The sequence below is a fragment of the Echiichthys vipera genome, assembly GCF_963691815.1.
Source record: "Echiichthys vipera genome assembly, chromosome: 4".
Lineage (NCBI taxonomy): Eukaryota > Metazoa > Chordata > Actinopteri > Perciformes > Trachinidae > Echiichthys > Echiichthys vipera.
Window position 1 is genome coordinate 1,839,208 of NC_139829.1, and position 20,722 is coordinate 1,859,929.

Genomic DNA, 20,722 nt, shown 5'->3' on the forward strand with positions numbered 1-20,722 from the left:
TAGAAAGTGCCCCCGTAACTCTGAGCTTGGACCTGCCCCTGTGGCGCCCCTTCTGAACGAAGATTCTACAATAATAAAAATTATTGATTTTTGCGACGATACGGCACTGATGTGAGAGGCGGAACTAATGCGGGAAGCTAAACAATCTAGTCGGACACTTTAGAGCGTTACACTGCTTCAAAAAATTTACCAACTGACTTACGGCAGAAGTGGGAAAGAAAGAAGAAGAAAGAAGAAAGTAACCATCAAGAATGAAGGTGAGCAAAACTATTTTATTTGTGTGATTGTTTCAAAATAAGACTTCTGGCCAAGAAATGTTGTTGCTGACTAACGTTAGTTAACTTAATTGCAGCCAGCCAAACCAGACGTTTCTGCGTTGCTGAAGTGTTGGGTATCTCTCTCCATACTAGTTCAAAATGAAGAGAAAAGGGGGCATTACTTCCTATTTCGGCCCCCAAAAGAAAAATAACAATGATGAGGCAGAGACAGAGCCAGATTATCCAGGTGTTGAGAGAGCTGAATAGAAACGTCAGGAATTTGAGAGAGAGCCAGAGGACTCGTTTGTTGGAGAGACTGATTTCCAAAGTGAGGTCACAGAGCAGGAACGAAAGACAAATAAAGATCCCGAGAGTGAGACTGAGGGCGACATACAAGCATCACAAGAGTTTGAGACACAGTCGTGTGCATCCACAAGCACTGGACCATCAGGTTTGTGATGTTGAAAAAACATTTGCCTGCTTCTAAAGCAGTGTAATTAATGTTACAGTTTTTGTGTCCATGTGTGTAGTGTAGTCTTATGATTGAGATTAATCAAATTCTCCATGTCATTGATATCAATACAGATCCCTTTTGTGTTTCTTGATTGCTATAGTATATGTGACATATGTGTATATGTGACACACACACACACACACACACACACACACATATATATATATTAGGGGTGGAAGGGTTCACAAAATCTACTGTTCGGTTCATATCACGGTTTCGGGGTCACGGTTTTTCGGTTCGATTGTTTTTTTCTATTTCTTTTAGATTCTAAAAATACCATGTATCAGATCTGTAGCCTACTAATTTAAAAAAAAATGTAATCAGATATTCTTAAGAACATGTCATGCAATCATGCACAAACTGAAATCATGAGGCAGCATGCTTAGGCATTACTGTAACAATCTTAAATGAAAGTGAAGTGATATTTTGAAACAGTAGGAGAGACATTGCTGCATTTACGCGTTTATATATTTATTTGGCAAAAGGGTAAACAATTGTTTTCCTTCTAGGTAAGAATATAAACACTTATACATGATCAAATCTTAGAAAAAATGAAGAAAATAGGTTTTCTTTCACTAAAATACGCACAAACAGCAATCACTGAACTGACTGAAATAGGCTACATCAGGGCTTTTCAAGTCATTTGGAATTGAGGCCGGTTGACGGAAATGATCCAAAATGAGGGGCTGTAAAAATCTGAGCATCACATTAATGGATATTGTAAAACAATGCAGTGACATAGGAGTACATACAGTATATTGTCTTTATTTTATCAATTTAAATATTAGTCACAGGCCTCAAAGTGCAACAAGCTTGTCAAAAAACAATCCTTGTTGAATGAACAAACCTGTGAAAGATGCGTACATGAACTGATGAAGCCTCTTGGATGAGAGGTGAAACGTCTTCCTAGACAAACAACCAGTCCAGTTGTTTTTGACTGAAATTGCTTTGAGGATAACGATGACCTGGACGAATGAGAACATTCACAGGCCTGTGAAACAGAGGTTTTCACTCAATTATTGGACTTAAGTAAAGTTTGAGGCTCTTGTCCTTTACTTGAGTATTTTATTTACATGCTACTTTATACTTCTGCTCCACTACAAATCAGTGGAAATATTCTACTTTTTACTCCACTACATTTATCTGATTACTTCAGTTACTAGTTACTTTACCATACTGACAAGTACATATGAAACATTAGTTTGTTCATCAAAAACCGAAATGAACATAACATAAATGCAGAGTAGCATGATTTTTATCAACTTCTCTTTACAGTGACGTGAAGTCAGGGGAGTCATCATGAGAGGAAAAAGAAATGAAATAATAAAATAACACAAGTATTAATATTTGTCCTCTGGATAATGATTTTGGTGTGGTTCTTAGTGTATTTTGACCATTTTTATCGTAAAAATCGCAGAAAATTCTGTATTTCCTGCTTAAATAAAGGAGTCTCCTTCAGAGACGAGAGGTGAGGCACGGACAGCCGAGCCTCCCTCCAGATTGCGCGTGCAAATGGCGCGTGCTTGTTCCCATTTCTGTGTATGTTTGCAATATGATGGTTGAGGACACTTTTATGTAATAAAAGTATACGTCTTCTTTTCCATGGTGTTCATTAATGTATTTTACGTATGTGTGTAATATTTACATCTTATTGATGTGACATAAATCCACAGGGAAAATGCTTGCCTTGTGGCAGGCCGTACCTCTACCTCAAGGGAGAAGACGATAGTGAGCAGCCTGATAGCCTGCCAGCAGCCAGGTCACGGTGAACTCTAACTCGTGTGCAAAAAGTAAACACAAGAAGTATGCTGTGCGACGCTGTAGAGCTTAGCGACAAGCTGTCATTTCTCGCCCTGAAAATGGAGGATTTGATTTCTAAACTAAGAAATTTTTCAAAGCTGGACTTTCAGTCAAAGCAAGAAGTCATTTACAAGTAAAGGTAAGATATACTGCAATATACAGTGGCACTGATGTTTTAAAATGGTTTTCAGCATCCTATTCGCTCTTATTCTCTCCTATTCTCTCATCCTATCGGCATCCTACTGTATGTTTGTAAATCTGACTTGTGAGTCAGTGCCTCCCCAACCCCAACCTTCACTACACGTCACTGCCTCTTTACACGCAGATATGGCTGCAGAGTAAACACAGGCTTCACAGAGACAGAAACAAATACTTCTCTGGGGAACTGGTGGTTTTCTGTGTCAACTTTTCTTTTTTTCAGAGTAGAAAGGGACATTGCGGTGGTGATTTAACCACAGATTTAACTAGGCCGAAACAACTGAGAACAACAACAGAGCGGAGCCTAGCGAGCTGTTGCCAAGAGGATTCAGAAACCCACGAAGAAGAGCGTAGCGGGAGTGTGCGTAGCGGGAGTGTGCGTAGCGGGAGTGTGCGTAGCGGGAGCGTGCGTAGCGTTGTGGCCGTGTGCCTACAGGGCGTGCATGGACCACCACTCTCCACCTACGACAACACCACAGACCTCCAGGAGTACACAGACACCGTCATGTCCTACATGAGGAAGTGCATGGAAGACGTCACGGTGACTAAAACCATCTCCATCCGGGCCAACCAGAAGCCATGGTTGACAGAGGAGGTCCACAGGCTCCTGAAGGCTCGTAACGTTGCCTTTAAAGCCGGCGACGAGATGGGCCTGAGGACAGCCTGGGCCAACCTGTCACGTGGCATCAGGATAGCCTAGAGACAATACTCCAGGAGGATCGCCAACCACGTCAGAGACAGCAGAGACACCAGGAACCTGTGGCGGGGGATACAGACCATCACAGACTACAAGCCCTCTCCACAGACCTGTGACAACTCCTCAACTCTGCCAGACCAGCTGAACGACTTCTTCGCTCGCTTCGAGGCTGACAACAGCACCCCGGCACAGAAGACCTCACCACCTCTCGGCGACCAGGTGCTGACGCTATCCCCGGACAGCGTGAGGAAATCCCTCAGAGGGACCAACGCACGCAAAGCCCCGGGTCCCGACAACATTCCTGGTCGTGTCCTGAGAGACTGTGCTGAGGAGCTCACAGATGTCTTCACGGACATCTTCAACACCTCACTGAGCCAGGCTGTTGTCCCCACGTGCCTCAAAGCCACCACCATCATCCCGGTCCCGAAGAAGTCGTCCCCCACCTGCCACAATGACTACCGCCCGGTTGCACTCACTCCCATCATCATGAAGTGCTTCAAGCGGCTAGTCATGCAACACATCAAGTCTGCCCTCCCCCCCACCCTGGACCCTTTCCAGTTTGCATATCGGTCCAACCGCTCGACCGACGATGCCATCTCCACCGCCCTCCACTCAGCCCTCACCCACCTAGAGACCAGAGACTCCTACGTCAGAATGCTGTTCATCGACTTCAGCTCAGCATTCAACACAATCATCCCTCAGCAGCTCACCCACAAGCTCAGTCAGCTGGGGCTCAACACCTCCCTGTGCAACCGGCTGCTGGACTTCCTGACGGGAAGACCACAGGCAGTTCGAGTTGGAAGCAACACCTCCAGCACCATCACGCTCAACACAGGGGCCCCCCAGGGGTGTGTGCAGAGCCCCCTCCTCTTCACTCTGCTGACCCACGACTGCACACCATCATCCGGCTCCAACCTCTTCATCAAGTTTGCGGACGACACAACTGTGGTCGGTCTCATCAGCAACGATGAGGAGACCGCCTACAGGGACGAGGTGAGCCACCTGGCCACGTGATGCAAGGACAACAATCTCCGCCTGAATGTGGAGAAGACGAAGGAGATTGTTGTGGACTTCAGACGACGGCACTCCCAGCATGTTCCACTCACCATCGACGGTGCTGCAGTGGAGCAGGTGAGCAGCACCAAGTTCCTGGGAGTGCACATCTCTGAAGATCTGTCCTGGAGCAACAACTCAGCATCACTGGCCAAGAGAGCAAACCAGCGCCTGTACTTCCTCCGCAAGCTCAGGAGAGCAAGAGCCCCGACCCCCATCATGCACACCTTCTACAGAGGCACCATCGAGTGCATCCTCTCCAGCTGCATCACCGTGTGGTACGACGCCTGCACCGTGTCCTGCCGCAAGACTCTGCAGCGCATCGTGAGGGCAGCTGAGAGGATTATTGGTGTCTCCCCCCCCCCCCCCTGTCGGACATTTACAACACCTGTCTCACCCGCAGAGCCATCAGGATCGCAGGTGACCCCACCCACCCCTCCAACAGCCTCTTCAGCCTGCTGCCGTCGGGGAGGAGACTGCGGAGTCTCCGAGCCAAAACCAGCAGGCTAAAAGTCAGTTTCTGCCACCAGGCAGTCAGGAGACTCAACTCCCTCCCTACTCTGCCCCCCCTCCCCCCTCTGACTCTGCCCCCTGCCACAGCCACCCTTACACCTCCCCTCCCCTCCGTCATCTGACATCATGCCCCCCCCCCCCCCCCCCCCCCCCCCCACACACACACACACACACACACATTACATCTGAACTCGGACTCGAACTGCTATTTGCACTTCACTGCACTACCTCACTTTAATGAACAATACCGCTCTACCTCAATTCAACAAATGTCATTGCACTGTTACTGTCTATTTATTATTATTATCTTATTCACTTTACAATCCACTGCCACTCTACGTTTTTTTTTTTATATATATTTTTATTATGTTGTATATATATATGCCGATTGCACTGGGTCTGAGAGGACTGTAATTTAATTTTTTGCATTTTGTATGTCATGCATATTGCAATTTTTGACAATAAAACTGACTTGACTTGACTTGACTTGACTTGATGGAGCAAGTCTCCCAGGGATTTGACGCACTGAGACACAGCGCTTAGATCAGGGGTCTCAAACTCAATTTACGTGGGGCCACTGGATGCAGAGTCTGGGTGAGGCTGGGCCGCAAGAAAAGATTTTTTTAAAAAATTCCAATTTTTTAAAATGTCTTTATTTTTATTTTTAACACAAAATAAGATCAAAAAATAAATAAACAAATTGATAATTAAGTAAATAAATCAGTCATAAATAATTACAATAATAATAATTTGATTTCTCTAGTCAGCAACTATGTGTGGTTTCTTCAGTCTTCTGTTTCTCCTGATACGTTGTTGAGCTCTAAACCAAAGAATTTTGCTCTTATATACTTATATACACATACTTACTATGTGAGAAGTAACAATAAATAAATCCTTGAACCTGAACATGGCTTGAACATGGCTTCTCTTGCCTACTCCTTGCTGCTAGACACCTGGCAGGGCTTCCTCTCGCATAGCTGAGCTACATTTGGCTGGAGAGAGGAAGCAGTTGAGACCCTCAGTATGGCTTGAAGATGATCATCAGTAAATCTGGACCTGTACTTGGACTTATTGAAGTTTAAGGTGGAGAAGAGCTTTTCGCACAAGTATGTGCTCCCAAAAAGGCACATGGTCCGCTTGTACATTTGGGAAAGCTCAGGGAAGCTGGGAGGCAATTCTCTCAAAAATTGCCCAAGTTTGTCTGCTTTTCCACTCACCTCCCTGAACTTGGCTTTGATGTCAGAGTTGCACTGCAGGTCAATGAGCTCCATTTGAAGCACAGGAGGGGTATCTTGCACATCAATGGAGAAGGGGTCTGCAAAAATTTGAAATGTGGCTCTGTGTGTCTTGAAGTCTGCAAATCTGTGATCAAATTCCTCCCGAAGCTTCAAAATGGCATCCACATACATCTCAGCACTGAATGGTGTGCCTGCATCCACGAGTGCCTTGCATGCTGGGAAATGGCAAAGGTTTGTCTGAGAGAGCTGGGCTTTCCATAACTGACATTTTGTGGAGAACGCTCTCACGTTGTCATAGGCAGCACTGACGAGTTGCCCCTGGCCTTGTAACTTCTTGTTCAGTACATTAAGCTCATGTGTGATGTCAACAAGAAAAGCTAAGTCCATGAGCCATTTGGGATCACTTAGCACAGGAACAGCCACCCCAACCTTCTCCATGAAGGCTTTCACCTCTGCTCTCAACTCAAAAAATCTCTTCAACGCGTTTCCCCTGCTGAGCCAACGTACCTCAGTGAAGTAGAGCACATCCCCATATTCAGACTCCATTTCCTCTAAAAAAGCACGGAAACTTTGGTGCTTTAAGCCCCTGGATCTGATTTGGTTGATGCATTTGACAACAACAGACATCACATGGTCAAACTTCAGGCATTTGCTGCAAAGGGCCTGCTGATGGATAATGCAGTGCAAAGGAATGGCAGCCTCTGCACCCTCCTCTTTCAGTTTTTTTTGAACAAGTGTCACTAGTCCATTTTTCCTCCCTGTCATTGATGGCGCTCAATCGGTTGTTATTCCAACTAACCTCTTCCATGGCAAACCGGCATTCTCAATGGCATCACACAGCTGGTGAAATATATCCTGAGCGGTGGTCTGGCCATGCATTGAAACTACTGTGAGCAACTCCTCTCTGCCACGGTGTTGGCAGAAAGGCTGATGTTGCTAAACTGATCTTTCTTTTCCGGACAAACTATACTTGCAGCCTGTAACATGCACTTTTTAATGAATTCACCTTCTGTGAATGGCTTTCCCGCCCTAGCAACCATCTCACTCACCATGTAGCTAGCTTTGACTGCTGCAATCGTTCGTTTTGGTTGCTTTCTTGAAGAAATCTTGTTGCCTCAGTAGACTGGTTTTAAGATTTGCAACCCGGTTCACTCTCTCATCTCCCTGGTATTTTGCATACTCCTCAGCATGTCTAGTTGTATAATGACGTTTCAAATTGTATTCCTTGTGCACCGCAACTTTCTCTGTGCAAATAAGACATGTCGGGGTGCCCCTGTGCTCAACAAAGAAATATTGCATCTCCCACTTTTCCTGGAATTGTCTGTGCTCATCATCAACCTTTCTCTTCACTGCAGGCTTTGAAAAAGACATGTTTGGGGTTGTGGAATATATTTGTGTTTAGCCGACGCACGGAGAATAATGTTATTTCCGCAATGTGTGTCGTTCCGCTTTACCCCCTGTCACAGCAACACGGCGGTCGGCGAATAATAGCCGGTAGCAGTCTCCTTTGTTTTTGCGCTCGATGTTGATGTCTTTCATGATGACATGAACACCATGGCATTTTTAGATGGTAGAAAGTACCGGGATAGCAAGCGCAAAAGGCGACTGCTCCCGGAGTGTTATCCGGCGTCGGAGTGTTATTGTTTCAGGCTGTTGTTGTAAACGTAGTCATAGAAACAAACAAAAATTTAAAATATATATATACATCATATAGAAATATATGTAGTGTTCATCGTGTGAGGAAATGCAAATAAAACAATAATAACCCCCAAATAACGGTGTGAATTGGTCCGGGTTATCGGGGACTGTTATTACTGACGGACAGGTGTCGCGGTGTGACTGCAGCCAGGCACGGAAGAAAACTCTCGTCTCAATGGGAACGTTTCTGTCGCTTTCACTCATTGATAAACGTTTCTCTGCTTGCATCACGCAAGTGATGGTCAATGGGCCTCATTTATCAAACGAACGTACGGCAGAAAAACGTGCGTACGACCATTTCCCGGCTGCAGCACCCCGCGACCCCAACAATGAATTATGAATGGATGTGTTAGCGCGCGGCTAGGTGATATTCTGGATCAGAAGGCTGTTGTTGCCACCTATAGGAGTATTTATATACAGCTAACCCACAAACTTGGATAATAGCGAACACAAAACAACACCTTTTTATATGTTCTGTGGAAATAAACTGCAGCCATAATTACAAAATGAATTAAATGGATCTTTTGAATGTCCCCTATAATGCGAATGGGTGCATTTCACAGCAGGGATGCTGAATACGGCACACCTGTCCAACAGTGCGCAAAGGTGCACTCGGGTCACAGTGAAGCGCTGCTTCGGGCTGAGTCCCTCCGTAATTTTTTTCCCATACAGTGTTTCTATGGGCCCCTTTTATTCCACTCTTAAGACTGCCAAAAAGCACGTCCTTATTTTGCTCCATCTCGGATGTCAGTATGCCGATCTGTGTGTCGGAAGTTTATTTTCTAACCAGTGTTCTTCCTCTCCGTGTTTGACCTCAGTGGGCGAGGCCTCCGAACCAGAAATATTTAAGGGCGTAACATGTTAATGACGATCGAATTCAGCCGCCGCATTTATCAAGGCCCGCACATTCATACGCTGAGATTGGTCAGATACTAATGTTTCATAAATCACACATGGGTCCGTTCCTACGACCAATTATGCGCTCAGATCTGCGCCCGTTTCCACGCAAGTTTGATAAATGAGGCCCAATGTCCGGCCCCCGAGAGCCATATACCACACCGTGATTGGTAGGTTCGATTGCAGCTCCGCACACAACGCTGTCAAGCGCCATTCATATAAAACTCGCGGGCCGCACTAACATTATACTTTCATATTAAGGTGGGGGCCGCAAAATATCGTCTCGAGGGCCGCAATTGGCCTGCGGGCCGCGTCTCTGAGACCCCTGGCTTAGATGGATACGAGAGAGGACAGCGGTCATGAAGGCTTACGCTACGTTGCACCGCATAAACCGAACGTTACACACGTGTACCGAACCGTGACATGCATACCGAACGGGATGGATTTTTTCGGTAAACCGTTCCACCCCTAATATACATACATATATATACACATATTGATATATATATACAGTATATCTATATGTGTATATATATGTATGTATGTATGTGAACCCCTTTAGAATAGGGGTTACTTATTTAACTTTAATATTCAACTTAGTCATTGTATTTAGTAAATAATCCAAATATATTCAAACTATTTGAGTTTTCCTTTAATCGTGTCATGCTTTATCAGAAAATGTATCTTAGATGGAAGTTATAATGAAGATTAATGTGTTATATATATAATATATTGTTTTGTCTTTCTCCACAGATATCAGCAAATGTAAAGAGGACCCACCGATGCAGCCACACCTTAAATTGTTTCCAAGGACTTTGATGGGGGACAGGAGAAGGAGCTTCAAGGCGGCCTGGTACAACATTCACCCCTGGCTTGAGTATTCTAATCTGTTGGACTCTGCGTATTTTTACGCCTGCAGACATCCAATAGCACAGACACAGTATTTGACTCATGGGAGTTGTAGTGTCTTTGTATCATTTTTCCAACAGTTTATTAATTCAGATGACCTTTGAGAAAACTACAATTAAATTCAACCAGCCAAAGTGGCGAGCAGGAGCCACTGTGTTACCCGCTACAGCTGAAATTCACCTGCATTTGGCAGGCGGGTGGGTGTTAATGTCAAGTCCTATTTGTATCATACTTGTACTTGTGATCATAGGTTTCACTTCCTCCACAGTAGGCTAATCTCTCTCAATTGTAGGGCTGATGATAGGGCGGTCTGATATGAAGAAAATATGCAACAGGTTGTTGAATAGCTTACTGGGATAATATTACTTGCAATAAATAAAACAGATATTAGTGTAGTGCTCATTTCTGCTGCTTTTAGTCGCCTGTATTTTTCATGGCTAGGGCTGCCCCGATTTATTCGGGGACGTATGATTGTGTGCACCCTGCTCCTTTTTTCTGTGTTTTTACTTTCAGTGTGGAGAGCGGCAGGAGGCAGGACTGACCCACTTAGGCAAGCGCAGCGAGTCACACCTGGTTCCCATCTTCACCTAACCACCTGCTCCATAAGAAGCCAGCTCTGACTCCACTCCTGTGCCAGATAATTCCGCCTCATCGGTAGAGCTTGTCGCCAGCGTTCTCTGCGTCCTGGTAACACATTCATATTTGAAGAGAATTTTGCCCTGACCTTGTTTGTTGTCCTCCTCGTCAGCTCGGTGCCTCGCCGCCCTGCCTGCCACGAGCTCGCCTCCAGCGAGTAGCAAACCTGCTGCAGACCCGGAGCACAAGCCCCTCACTTGACACAAGTCCCTCACTTGACAAAGCCCCTTGCTTGACGGAAGTGACGTATCAGATCTGTAAGTAGGCGGGAATTTTAGCGAACTCGCTGTCACGGCTGAACATGATGAAGATACTGGAGACGTTTAAAAACAACGTAAGCTTTGCTATGTTGATATTGTTGCTAACTACGAACTAACTAGCCATCTTTGATGCGCGGGAATTTGAGGATACTGCTGTCACTCTGTGGCAAATACACAACCTGTGAGATGTGTAAGGGATTTTCCTGCGCTGAGATTGTTGTGTCGGCCGCTAAAGGCTTATTAAATTGCCAGTGCTAATGAAAACCATGAGCACCACAATGATGAAAAGACAAGCCAGCCTCGGCATATTTCTCTTTAACCCGTATATGGATGCACTTTGTATTTGTGGCAATGTTCTTCCTTTAGGATGACATGGCAGCTCTGCGGAGATGGTGGTGTGCAGTGCTAGTGGAAAACCTGCACCTGGAGGGGTCTGTGTCTGTTTTTGTCTGTGTCATATTTTGACTATTTGTTTGTTCTACAGACATGGCAGAAGGTTTGCCCATTTTTCCAAGGAGGCAGAAAGCATGCTGAATGGTCTTCTTCCACCAGTCTTTAGACTAAAACGAAAGAGAGGTGAATTAAGTGTCCAATATTATAAAAGGCTATGTATGTTAATCACCATAACTGATTGATTTCTAACTGTTTGACATGGTAAAAAAATATATACTTTCCTCAAAAGGACACAGCTGTTTTTAATGTCCAGGAGGAGGTGACAAGCCAAGCGGAGGACAAAAATGGAAAGGTTTGAGACATTATTTAAGAAACTAATGTGTTTTTTACAATTTTAAATAGTGGTAGTAATGTAAATTTTCTTGACATTGCTAAAAGTTCATTATATTATAAATGTGGCCAACAGGAGCTAACACAGGATGATCACGTCATCAGGGAGCACAGTGACTTAAAGAGGCCATGCACAATCAACCTGGCTGAGTTGGTTAGTATGTGATTTAGTTATTAGTATCAAGCATGCTATCTTGTCTCCCTAATTTATATCAAGCATTTACTAAACATAACTCAATTTTAAAATGTTTATTTTTAGGACAATGGATCAAAGGGAGCATGAAAAGACTAAAGGTCAGTAAAAAGCCATCTAAGTATGTGGAATTAACTGTGCTTAGTATTATTTTAATATTTGCTCTATGAAATTACAGGAAATTGTAGAAGAGGCACAGGAGAAGCGTAAACAGCAGTGTTCAGTACTGATTGACTTCATAACAGGGAACACTAAACTAAGACAACACCTCGAGGTATCTATATGGCACTTAATTCATTAGCAGTTATGGCATTCACTGGATGTCCATCTTAAAGCATTTATCAGAAGATGATCAATGCCATGTCATTTTAAAGTGATGTTTATTTGCAGGCCATCACCACCGGCCATCTGCATTTGCTGTGGGAAGGAAAAAAGCAAACGGCCACCATCTACTTTGATGATGACACACAGCTTGATGAAGTGGTCTCTTTTCTTTTTGGAATCCTTAAAGACACACCAGGAGCGAGACAACCTATAGATTTGGTTGCCTTTGTCTTTAACATGCTTTTGCCTGAGGTAAAATGTCAGTGTTCATCATTCAGATCCAGATTGGTAGAAACTGGTATATTGCCTTACCATACATGACTATTGGTGTTAAAGATTTGAACGGTGTAGATGTGAACCCAGTGCAGGACACCCCTGTGGCCTCCAGGAAGGAAGACACCTACATTCACTCCAGTGTGACGTGGAGATCCAGAGACATGTGGAGAAGTTACCAGAAGGAGCAGCTATCTTCTTTGAATTCAAGCACTACAAACTTGAAAAGAGGTTCACCGGCACTAAATGTTTTGCCTTGGGCCCCATTGTCATGGAACTGTACAAGAAGCCCACAGACTTCAAGAGGAAGAAACTGCAGCTTCTAACAAAGAAACAACTCTATCTCCATCTTCACAGCCACTGCCTTGATAAATAACACGCAAACCGCATCATGTTTTGATCCATCCTGCCGCAAAAAGTCCCAGAATTCTGTCCAGAATGGTTTCAGTGTGCCACAAAGACTTTTTTGATGTTTAATTATTACCATTTAAATAGATTAAATAAAAAAAGCTAGATCGGCTCCAGCCCCCCCCCCCCCCCCCCCCCCCCGCATACCGACAGGGACAAGCGGTTGAAGATGAATGAAAGATTACAAACTGGTGAACCTTGCCTCATTCAGATTGAAGTAAAAAGTGACAAAATAACTTTTCTGTATTGTTGCCTAGATGATTATTGAATTCTAAAATTGGATCATGAAATCAATATTAAAAGGCTATTAAACTAAACTTTGTTAATCGATACTCATATGTCTGCTGGTCAAACTGCCCCATCTCACAATTTGTCTGCTTTAACATTTACTGTTTCCATTTTGTGATTTCTTTAAAATTAACTGACCTTTCACATTACATATAGTAATTTATTAATATAAATTTATATATTTTTCAATTTTATTAATATTTATTGGCAGTCACAGGAATGTTGTGCTCGTGGACTGATTAAGTATCGTCCTTTCCTACAGCCCACTACTTTTATTTTGAAATTTGATGTCACCCTGTTATAAAGGGCTCTTAAATTTTTGTTTATTAAAGTTGCATTTCATTTTTGTTTCCATTAAAACTTTGCAGATGTTTATCTTCACTAAAACATCCATATTGTAATATTTGATTTTAAACTTTATCTTTGTAATGTCACAATATTCAGGACTAAATTAACTGTAAGATACACTAACTGATGAATATACACTAACTGTGTATAAAGGACTGAGACCTGACTGAGGGGAATTGTATGTTCTCTTTCAAAAAAACGAAAACTTTTTTCAATAAAGTAAAAAAAAACGATTTCCTTTAACTTGCTATGTTTTGTGCTTTTTCAAAAAACTTTAAATAACCTATTAAAAAAACGTATTTTTTCAATAAAGTTAAAAAAAAAGATTTCCTTTAACTGTTGCTATGTTTTGTGCTTTTTCAAAAAAGTTTAAATAACCTATTAAAAAAAACGTATTTTTTCAATAAAGTTAAAAGAAATGATATCCTTTAACTGTTGCTATGTTTTGTGCTTTTTCAAAAAAGTTTAAATAACCTATAAAAAAAACTATTGCGTGACTTTCAATAAAGTGAAAAAAAAAACTAAATATGCGTCACTTCCGTCAAGCAAGGGGCTTTGTCAAGTGAGGGACTTGTGTCAAGTGGGGGGCTTGTGCTCCGGGTCTGCAGCTGGATACTATTGCCTCCAGCCGCCAGCCAACGCGGAAACCTTCTGTTCCAACCCGACTCCAGCCGCCAGCCGCCGCGGACTCCCTCAGTTACGCCTGTCGCCTGCCGCATGCCGTTTTGCAGCTGCGGTCACCTTCTGTTGATCATTTTTTGACCTTTTGTTAATAAACGCTTGTGTTCATTCGCTCAGTCTTCCACTTTTGGGTCCACCTCCTTGTCACACCGCAACAGTATTGCTAATATACAGATAAAAAACTTGTTTAATTAAAACAAAAACTGAAAGTAAATTATCGAACAAACTGAACATTGAACTGAACACAGAGGGCACCATCAAAAAAGAATCCTAGTTTTCTACTGATACTCTTTCAACTAACCCAAGTTGATACTGCAATGACAATAAAAAAAATTAAAAAAGTTTCATTTTTCATAGTTTAAAACTATGGAGCTCTGGTCTTATCATCAAGTGGGGGGCTTTGACATAATGTGCATCAATTAAGGGGTCCTTGACATGAGAACCACTGGTTAATCCACTATTAAAATCGTCATTTCAAGTTGTGTGTTTTTTTTTTTTACAAATGCCAGACATGTATTTATGATACCAGATACTTGGTTAACAATCTGTGTTTTCAAACCAATATACCAAGTTTAAACAAGTGAGGTATAGTTCCGCCCCAGTACAGTTATCATGAATGGGGAAATGAGCTAGAGACCAACAGCATCTTACTGATATGTTACTAATTTTGAAATACTTAACATAAGTTGTTTTTGACTGAAATTGCTTTGAGGATAACGATGACCTGGACGAATGAGAACATTCACAGGCTTAACATAAGTTAGCTTTAGCCTAATGTATCAGGTCAACTTTATGATAGCTTCAAAGAAGGATTTGTGATATCAAATTCAACTTGTTCATAGCAGTAACAAAACAAAATAAAATCTCATTTGTGAAATGTTATTCCATGTTGCTTAATTTTGGTATTTCTTTCATTAGAACCTCCAAAAAGCAGCACCAAAGTCTGTCTTTTTCTGAGTCTTTACATGCAGTCTATAGTCAGAACGGGTCTGAAGCCCGTCTCAAGATGGCTGCAGCTGTGACACATCTCACAAGCCCAGATTTGACGTCTACGGATACCTATCTTCCGGCCTTGGTCAGCGAGACATCACTGCAACCTGCATGGGGACAGGCTGGGGGAAGCTGGACCTCAACTCATTTATAATATTAATATATATGAGATAATACATTTTAATATTCATTGCTGATCACATCCACCCTCAGTTAATATTACTTTGGAAAAATGTAGGTTATTTACTGACTTTGACCGAAATCTCTGTTCACAGTTCTATTTGATAAATTTGCTTATTTATCAAGCTAAATTCTCTATTCATAAATCCAAATTCTTCAGTAAAAAGTTCCTCAGTGAAAACGTACTATATTGAGGTAGTTTACTTAATTAAATGGGCACAAAAAAGGAAACCTATGGCAAACTCCATGCCAGCTGAGCAAACTATCAAGGAAGGAAGACCATGAGATGTGATGGAAAGTATTGGGAACAAAAAATGCCTGATGTCATCCTTTTAAACAAACTGTTTTATTGTAATACAGTTTACAGAGAAACAAAACAATAAAAACAAACTTAATTTACAGAGGCATACTTTAGGAGGTCAGTGGTTTAGTATGCTGCCATAGCAGGGGTTGTTGGGTGGGGAGAGGTAAAACAGTTCTCTAGTTTTGGCCAGTTCAAACACTATTTTGTCATCAACCATAGAGACCTTACCATGTCCAATAGAAATTTAGTTGGAGTTTCGAGCATTAACAACACAGAACATTCTCTTGTTCCACATATATGTACTATATTCACATTTTGCAAAAAGAAAGAAAAAACTATCACCACAGCATTTCATTATATACTGAACAACAGGTCCTGCTTTGGATTTACAAGAGAAACCAAACAAATGGAAACACATGAGCTATTTCTCTTCTCTCTTCTTTACTGTGTGTTACATGATGCCTTCAGGGGCTCACATCATGTATGGAAACACTGCCGTCCATGTGGACATGGAATGTGGCAGGTAAAATACTTTTCCATACATTTTCCTTTCTCTTTTTGTTTCCATCTCTATCACATGATGATCACAGATGTTGTGGGAGATTAGGGGGGGTGGGGGGGGGGGGGGGGTGTACAGTACTGTACAAGGAATAGAATTTCTATGATAATCCAGATGAGTTGCTGAACCCCTGTATTAGCAGTTTAAGCAAAAAGGCCCTGAACCTAAGCATGACCACATTGTACTATAACAGCATGTCCTTTCTGTAAAACCCCAAACAAGAACTAGGGAAGTGTATTAATTACTGTACACAACATAATGCCCAAGCTGCCCAGTCGCCTCTGCACAAATGCTGCAACACCAGAGAAGGGATCAGTATGAGGCGAGATGGAGTTGTATTTGCTCTCTTTGGTGCGTGAGTAGAATCTGTTTGGGCTTGTTTTAAGTCCAGTTTGTAACATGCACATCGATTTCCACACTGGCAGCATTTCCACAAGTGTATCACAGGAGGAGGGGGTTATGGAGTCAAGTCTGATCTGTGAGCGAACAGGGGAGGGAAGATGTGTTGGTTTTGCGTAGAGGCAGCAGGGCTCTTGGCAGTGGCTTTGGTTGCTGTAGGGTGTGTGGGAGTCGATGTGGTTTATGGGGAGTCCAGACAGAGTTGTAGCAGTGTTGTTGTTGTTGTTGTTGTTGTTGTTTGTGGTGGGGGTGGGGGTGGATCGTTTATGATCGTTTCCTCCTTCCCTCCAGGTTTCTGAAGTTGGATGGCCTGATCTTCATCTCAGCGAATTCAATGGAGTGCTCGTGGCCTTTCCAGTGGAACCAGTTCACACCCTAGAGAGGAGGAGATGGAGATGATGTTTAGTTGAAGTGGTGGTCATTAGCTACAGTATGTTCCAACCCTATCGCCACACAAAAACACCAAGATTGGACACTTCTGGAAACCCCAGATTATGTCCAGTGCCAACACTTCTAAAACTGTTGCTTTGTGCAAAATCTGCACATGGGCATTATGCGGTAAGGTACAGGGAACATGTGGTTATGACAGATAAACTGTGTCTAATGTATGGTTCAGCTGGATTCATACTTGACACAAAGGATTAATGACAGGTCCACTATGGATACCCCAAGCAGAGGTTTTGATTTATAGTCCGGCCTCTGACATCAGCACCGCAATACAAGACAAATGTATCGTATGCTTTTATTATATTACCCCCAGTAACTGTATTTACAGCCATTCATTCAGTTTGTTATACTGAACGTATAATAACTGAAGCTACATCCTGGTAAATTATTTTTTGCCTTGTAAGGACCTCGAAAGTCACAACAAATAGTAATACTCGTCTCGTTTGACGGATATACCACTGAAATATGCTGACACATGCGACCAGACAGACTGTTAAAGACCAGGGGGCGAAGGCTAGCCAGGTGGCGAGATTAGCATGATGGTTATTGCTAACCCCCGGGCAGAACACCGCACAGCCCTCTCCGCCGAGTTTAAAGCCCTCTCCGTCGATCTCAAAGCCTCCATTTCAACTTTCGAAGCAAAGCTTGACCACGTCCAGGCCATAGTGTCGGACCACGCTCAGAAGATCGGCTCCCTCGAGAGAAATGAGAATTTACAAGACGAGCGTCTGCTAACGCTGGAGGCCTCCTGTGCCACGCTAACAGAGAACAACGCTAAACTACTGGCTAAAGTCAGTGAACTGGAGTCCCGCAGCAGGCGCAGTAATATCCAAGTGATTGGTGTACCTAAAGCAGTGGAGAGCCGCATCCGACAGCCTTCTTCGTGGAGCTGCTCATGGAGGTTTTCGGCGAAGGCTTCCTGGAATCACCGCCGGAATGTGACTGGGCTCACCGTACACTAGCTGAGAAGCCTAGGCCAGGCCAGAGAGCATGGGCAGTCATTATCAGGCTGCACAAATACCAGGTGAGGGAGAAAATCATATACGAAGCCCGCGCCAGGAGAGGGAAACTGCAGTACAGAGGCCCTCCCATCTCCATCTACCAGGACTACGCACCGGAGGTGGTGGCAGAACGCCAGAAATACCAAGGGGTGATGTCGGAGCTTTTCAACCTGGGCTTTAAAACCTGGGCTTTAGGCCCGCACTGCTGTTCCCTGCCAGGCTTGTCATCACGTTGAAGGACGGAGGGAGGCGAAAAGCCTTCAATACATCCACCCGCATGGAGAAGACCTGATGTCCGCGGACAGCTGCTGATTTTTATTACAGATGATCCACTGTCATGTTATCTGGATAACCGTGAGTTTGCTGTGTTGCTTTGTGTGTATAACTGTGCTTTAACCAGCCCCAGATTGAATGGAGACCAGAGAAGCTCAGTTTAGTTTTATTCTAACTTATTATCATTGTTCCTATGGCTAATGCTGTAAAGGCAGGTACTGGAGTGTGTCTGATTTCCTGGAATAGTAAGGGAATGAACAAAGCGATCAAAATTGGTAAGGTCCTGACACAGTTGCAGCACCTTTAGGGGGGTGTGATGTGTCTGCAGGAAACACATCTCAAATCAGCTGACAACCCACGTATTAAGAGAGCGTGGATGAGCAACTTATTCCACTCGAAATTTACAGATAGAGTTAGAGGGGCAGCTAGCATCATTCATAAGAGGGTCCTGTTTGAGGCAACAAATGTAATCCTAGATACTGACGGCCGCTATGTCATAGTTTCGGGCACACTTCAGAAAAGACCAGTGGTCTTAGTTTCGGTTTATGCGCTCACCTGGGACAATGAACAGTTTTTTACAAGGCTATTCTCCAAAATCCCTGACAGGGTCATGGGTGGAGACTTCAATCTGGGGCAAGATGTGACTCTTGACAGATCTTCTCCCACACAGATTACACTATCCTAATCAGCACATACAGTAAAAACATTTGCATCACAGTCGGGAATTTCTGATCCCTGGAGGTTTAGAAATCCCCATGGGAAAGCTTTCTCCTTTTTTTAATCACGTACACCACATATGACCCCAACCGGTCAAGACAGATGTCCGTCCTCCATAGAGCTGGGTCTGTCTGACGTTCCTGCCTGTAATAGGGAGGGTTTTCGTTGCCACCGTACTCCACGGGGGAATTGTTGGGTCTATGTAAATCATAAATAAGTCATAGTGTGGTCTATACCTAGTCTGTAAAGTGTCCTGAGATAACTTTTGTTATGATTTGGCACTATAAATAAAATTGAATTTAATTAAATTGAATATTCTCCCGAATTGATTTATTTTTACTCAATAACAACCTCCTCGACTGTGTGAATGTATGTGAATACTACCCAACAGTCACTTCTGACCACGCTCCTACCACAGTTGACATCAGTTTTCCACAAGATACAATTCCACGTTCACCATGGAGGTTCAGCTGACACTTGCTGTCGGATAGTAAGTTTAGAGAAATTCGCTCTTCCATAGAGTTTAATGACACCCCTGATGTCAGCAGTGGCACTCTATGGGAAGCGCTTAAAGCTACTGTTCAAGGACAAGTGATATCATATATTTCTCACATGAGAAACATGGGATATCACTCTGTATAAGAAACGGCTACTACTACATTCGGAACAGAGCCTCTTAATGACACGAGGAGTAGAGAAACAGCTGAGACAATCCAAACAAAGCTTTTTTTTGAGCAGGGAGATAAGGCAGGGAGACTCCTGGCGTACCTCTCCGGGAACCATCACCTTATCGTGGTGGAGAGGTTTGTGTGTCCCTGTGAACCTGAGGGCTATGTTGTCTGGAGCCTAGTGCTCCTGGTAGGGTCTCCCATGGCAAAGTGGTCTCAGGCAAGGGGCCGGACTAAGAATGGTTCACAAAGACTCAATGGACAAACAAGGAAGAGGAAGAGAGACCCTGCCCGGAGGAAGCCCGGGGCCCCCGTCTGGAGCAAGGCCAAGACGGAGGGCTCGCCACACCCTCTCCTCTCAGAGTTTTTGTGCGTCTTGTCCAACTGTTTTTGAATATTTTCATCTGACCAAATCTGCTGTAAACACTCCACCCCCGCATCACACCAACGTGAACCTTTCGCCGCCATTGTTTTAAGTGTACGTGCATGGTCCGTCCTTCTTTTTTCTATGTCCCAACAGGCGCACATAAAATGACGTCAGAACCGCCGTAGGCCTCATGCTCGTACACATGCGCAGGCTCGTGCATTTGCAAACGTGCTTTACAAAAGTCCACCTCTCCCAAACACTGGTCAAACGAACTAGACTTTAGCCATGAAACGTGCTTGGGCACTGCACAGATGGACAGTGTCTGTACCTTGCTGTGACTGTTGTCTCCATATCGTCCCATGAGGTTGACACGGTGGCAGTTCTTGTACCAGAAGGCTCCCTTATAGGACAGGGCACAGTTGGTGACAGCGATGTCGTTGTCGTGGTCGTAAGTGGAGAATGGACGACCATGGTGGTAGGTCATTGAGTCACCTACAAACACACACATGCACACACACACACACACACACACACACACACACACACACACACACACACACACACACACACACACACACATGCACACACACACACACACACACACACAGAATTGACTGAGCAGTGGTAAAGTCTGTTACATTTATGAACACTGCACATACAAACTACATTACCAGGCCACTACATACAAAAGCTCTCTTTGGAATTTTTATAGCTTAAAAGCTTTATTTTGTGTTTGTATTATTTGAACATGTTCAATAAATTGAAAAATATAAAATAAAAAATAAAAATCATTTTTTTAAATATGTTTTGATTCATGACGAAATATGAAAGTGTTAAGAGTGTAAGACG

General features: G+C 43.5%; 1 protein-coding gene and 1 long non-coding RNA gene across 8 annotated transcripts in view; one reads left to right on the top strand and one right to left on the bottom strand.

The window, feature by feature from the left end:
- Positions 1-157: 157 nt before the first annotated feature.
- LOC310946035 lies at positions 158-13,447 on the top strand. 5 transcript variants are annotated; one of them, XR_014593175.1, is made up of 10 exons: positions 158-257; positions 9,619-9,718; positions 10,288-10,428; positions 10,523-11,246; positions 11,353-11,415; positions 11,530-11,607; positions 11,713-11,747; positions 11,825-11,920; positions 12,037-12,222; positions 12,307-13,447. It is a non-coding gene; the product is annotated as an uncharacterized lncRNA (long non-coding RNA). The 5 variants fall into 5 exon arrangements; XR_014593176.1 differs by having other exon boundaries at positions 10,523-10,744; positions 11,155-11,246; positions 12,037-13,447; XR_014593177.1 differs by having other exon boundaries at positions 10,523-10,667; positions 11,155-11,246; positions 12,037-13,447.
- Positions 13,448-16,607: 3,160 nt separating this feature from the next.
- Positions 16,608-20,722, bottom strand: part of tncb (tenascin Cb) — an 82,706-nt gene continuing 78,591 nt past the window's right edge. For all 3 annotated transcript variants that reach the window (XM_083912451.1, XM_083912450.1, XM_083912449.1), the window contains 2 exons: positions 20,202-20,365; positions 16,608-16,775 (listed from right to left, as the gene is read on the bottom strand). In XM_083912451.1, the coding sequence (XP_083768577.1) occupies positions 16,665-16,775; positions 20,202-20,365 (275 nt within the window). In that variant the 3' untranslated portion in view covers positions 16,608-16,664. The remainder of the gene's footprint in view (positions 16,776-20,201; positions 20,366-20,722) is intronic.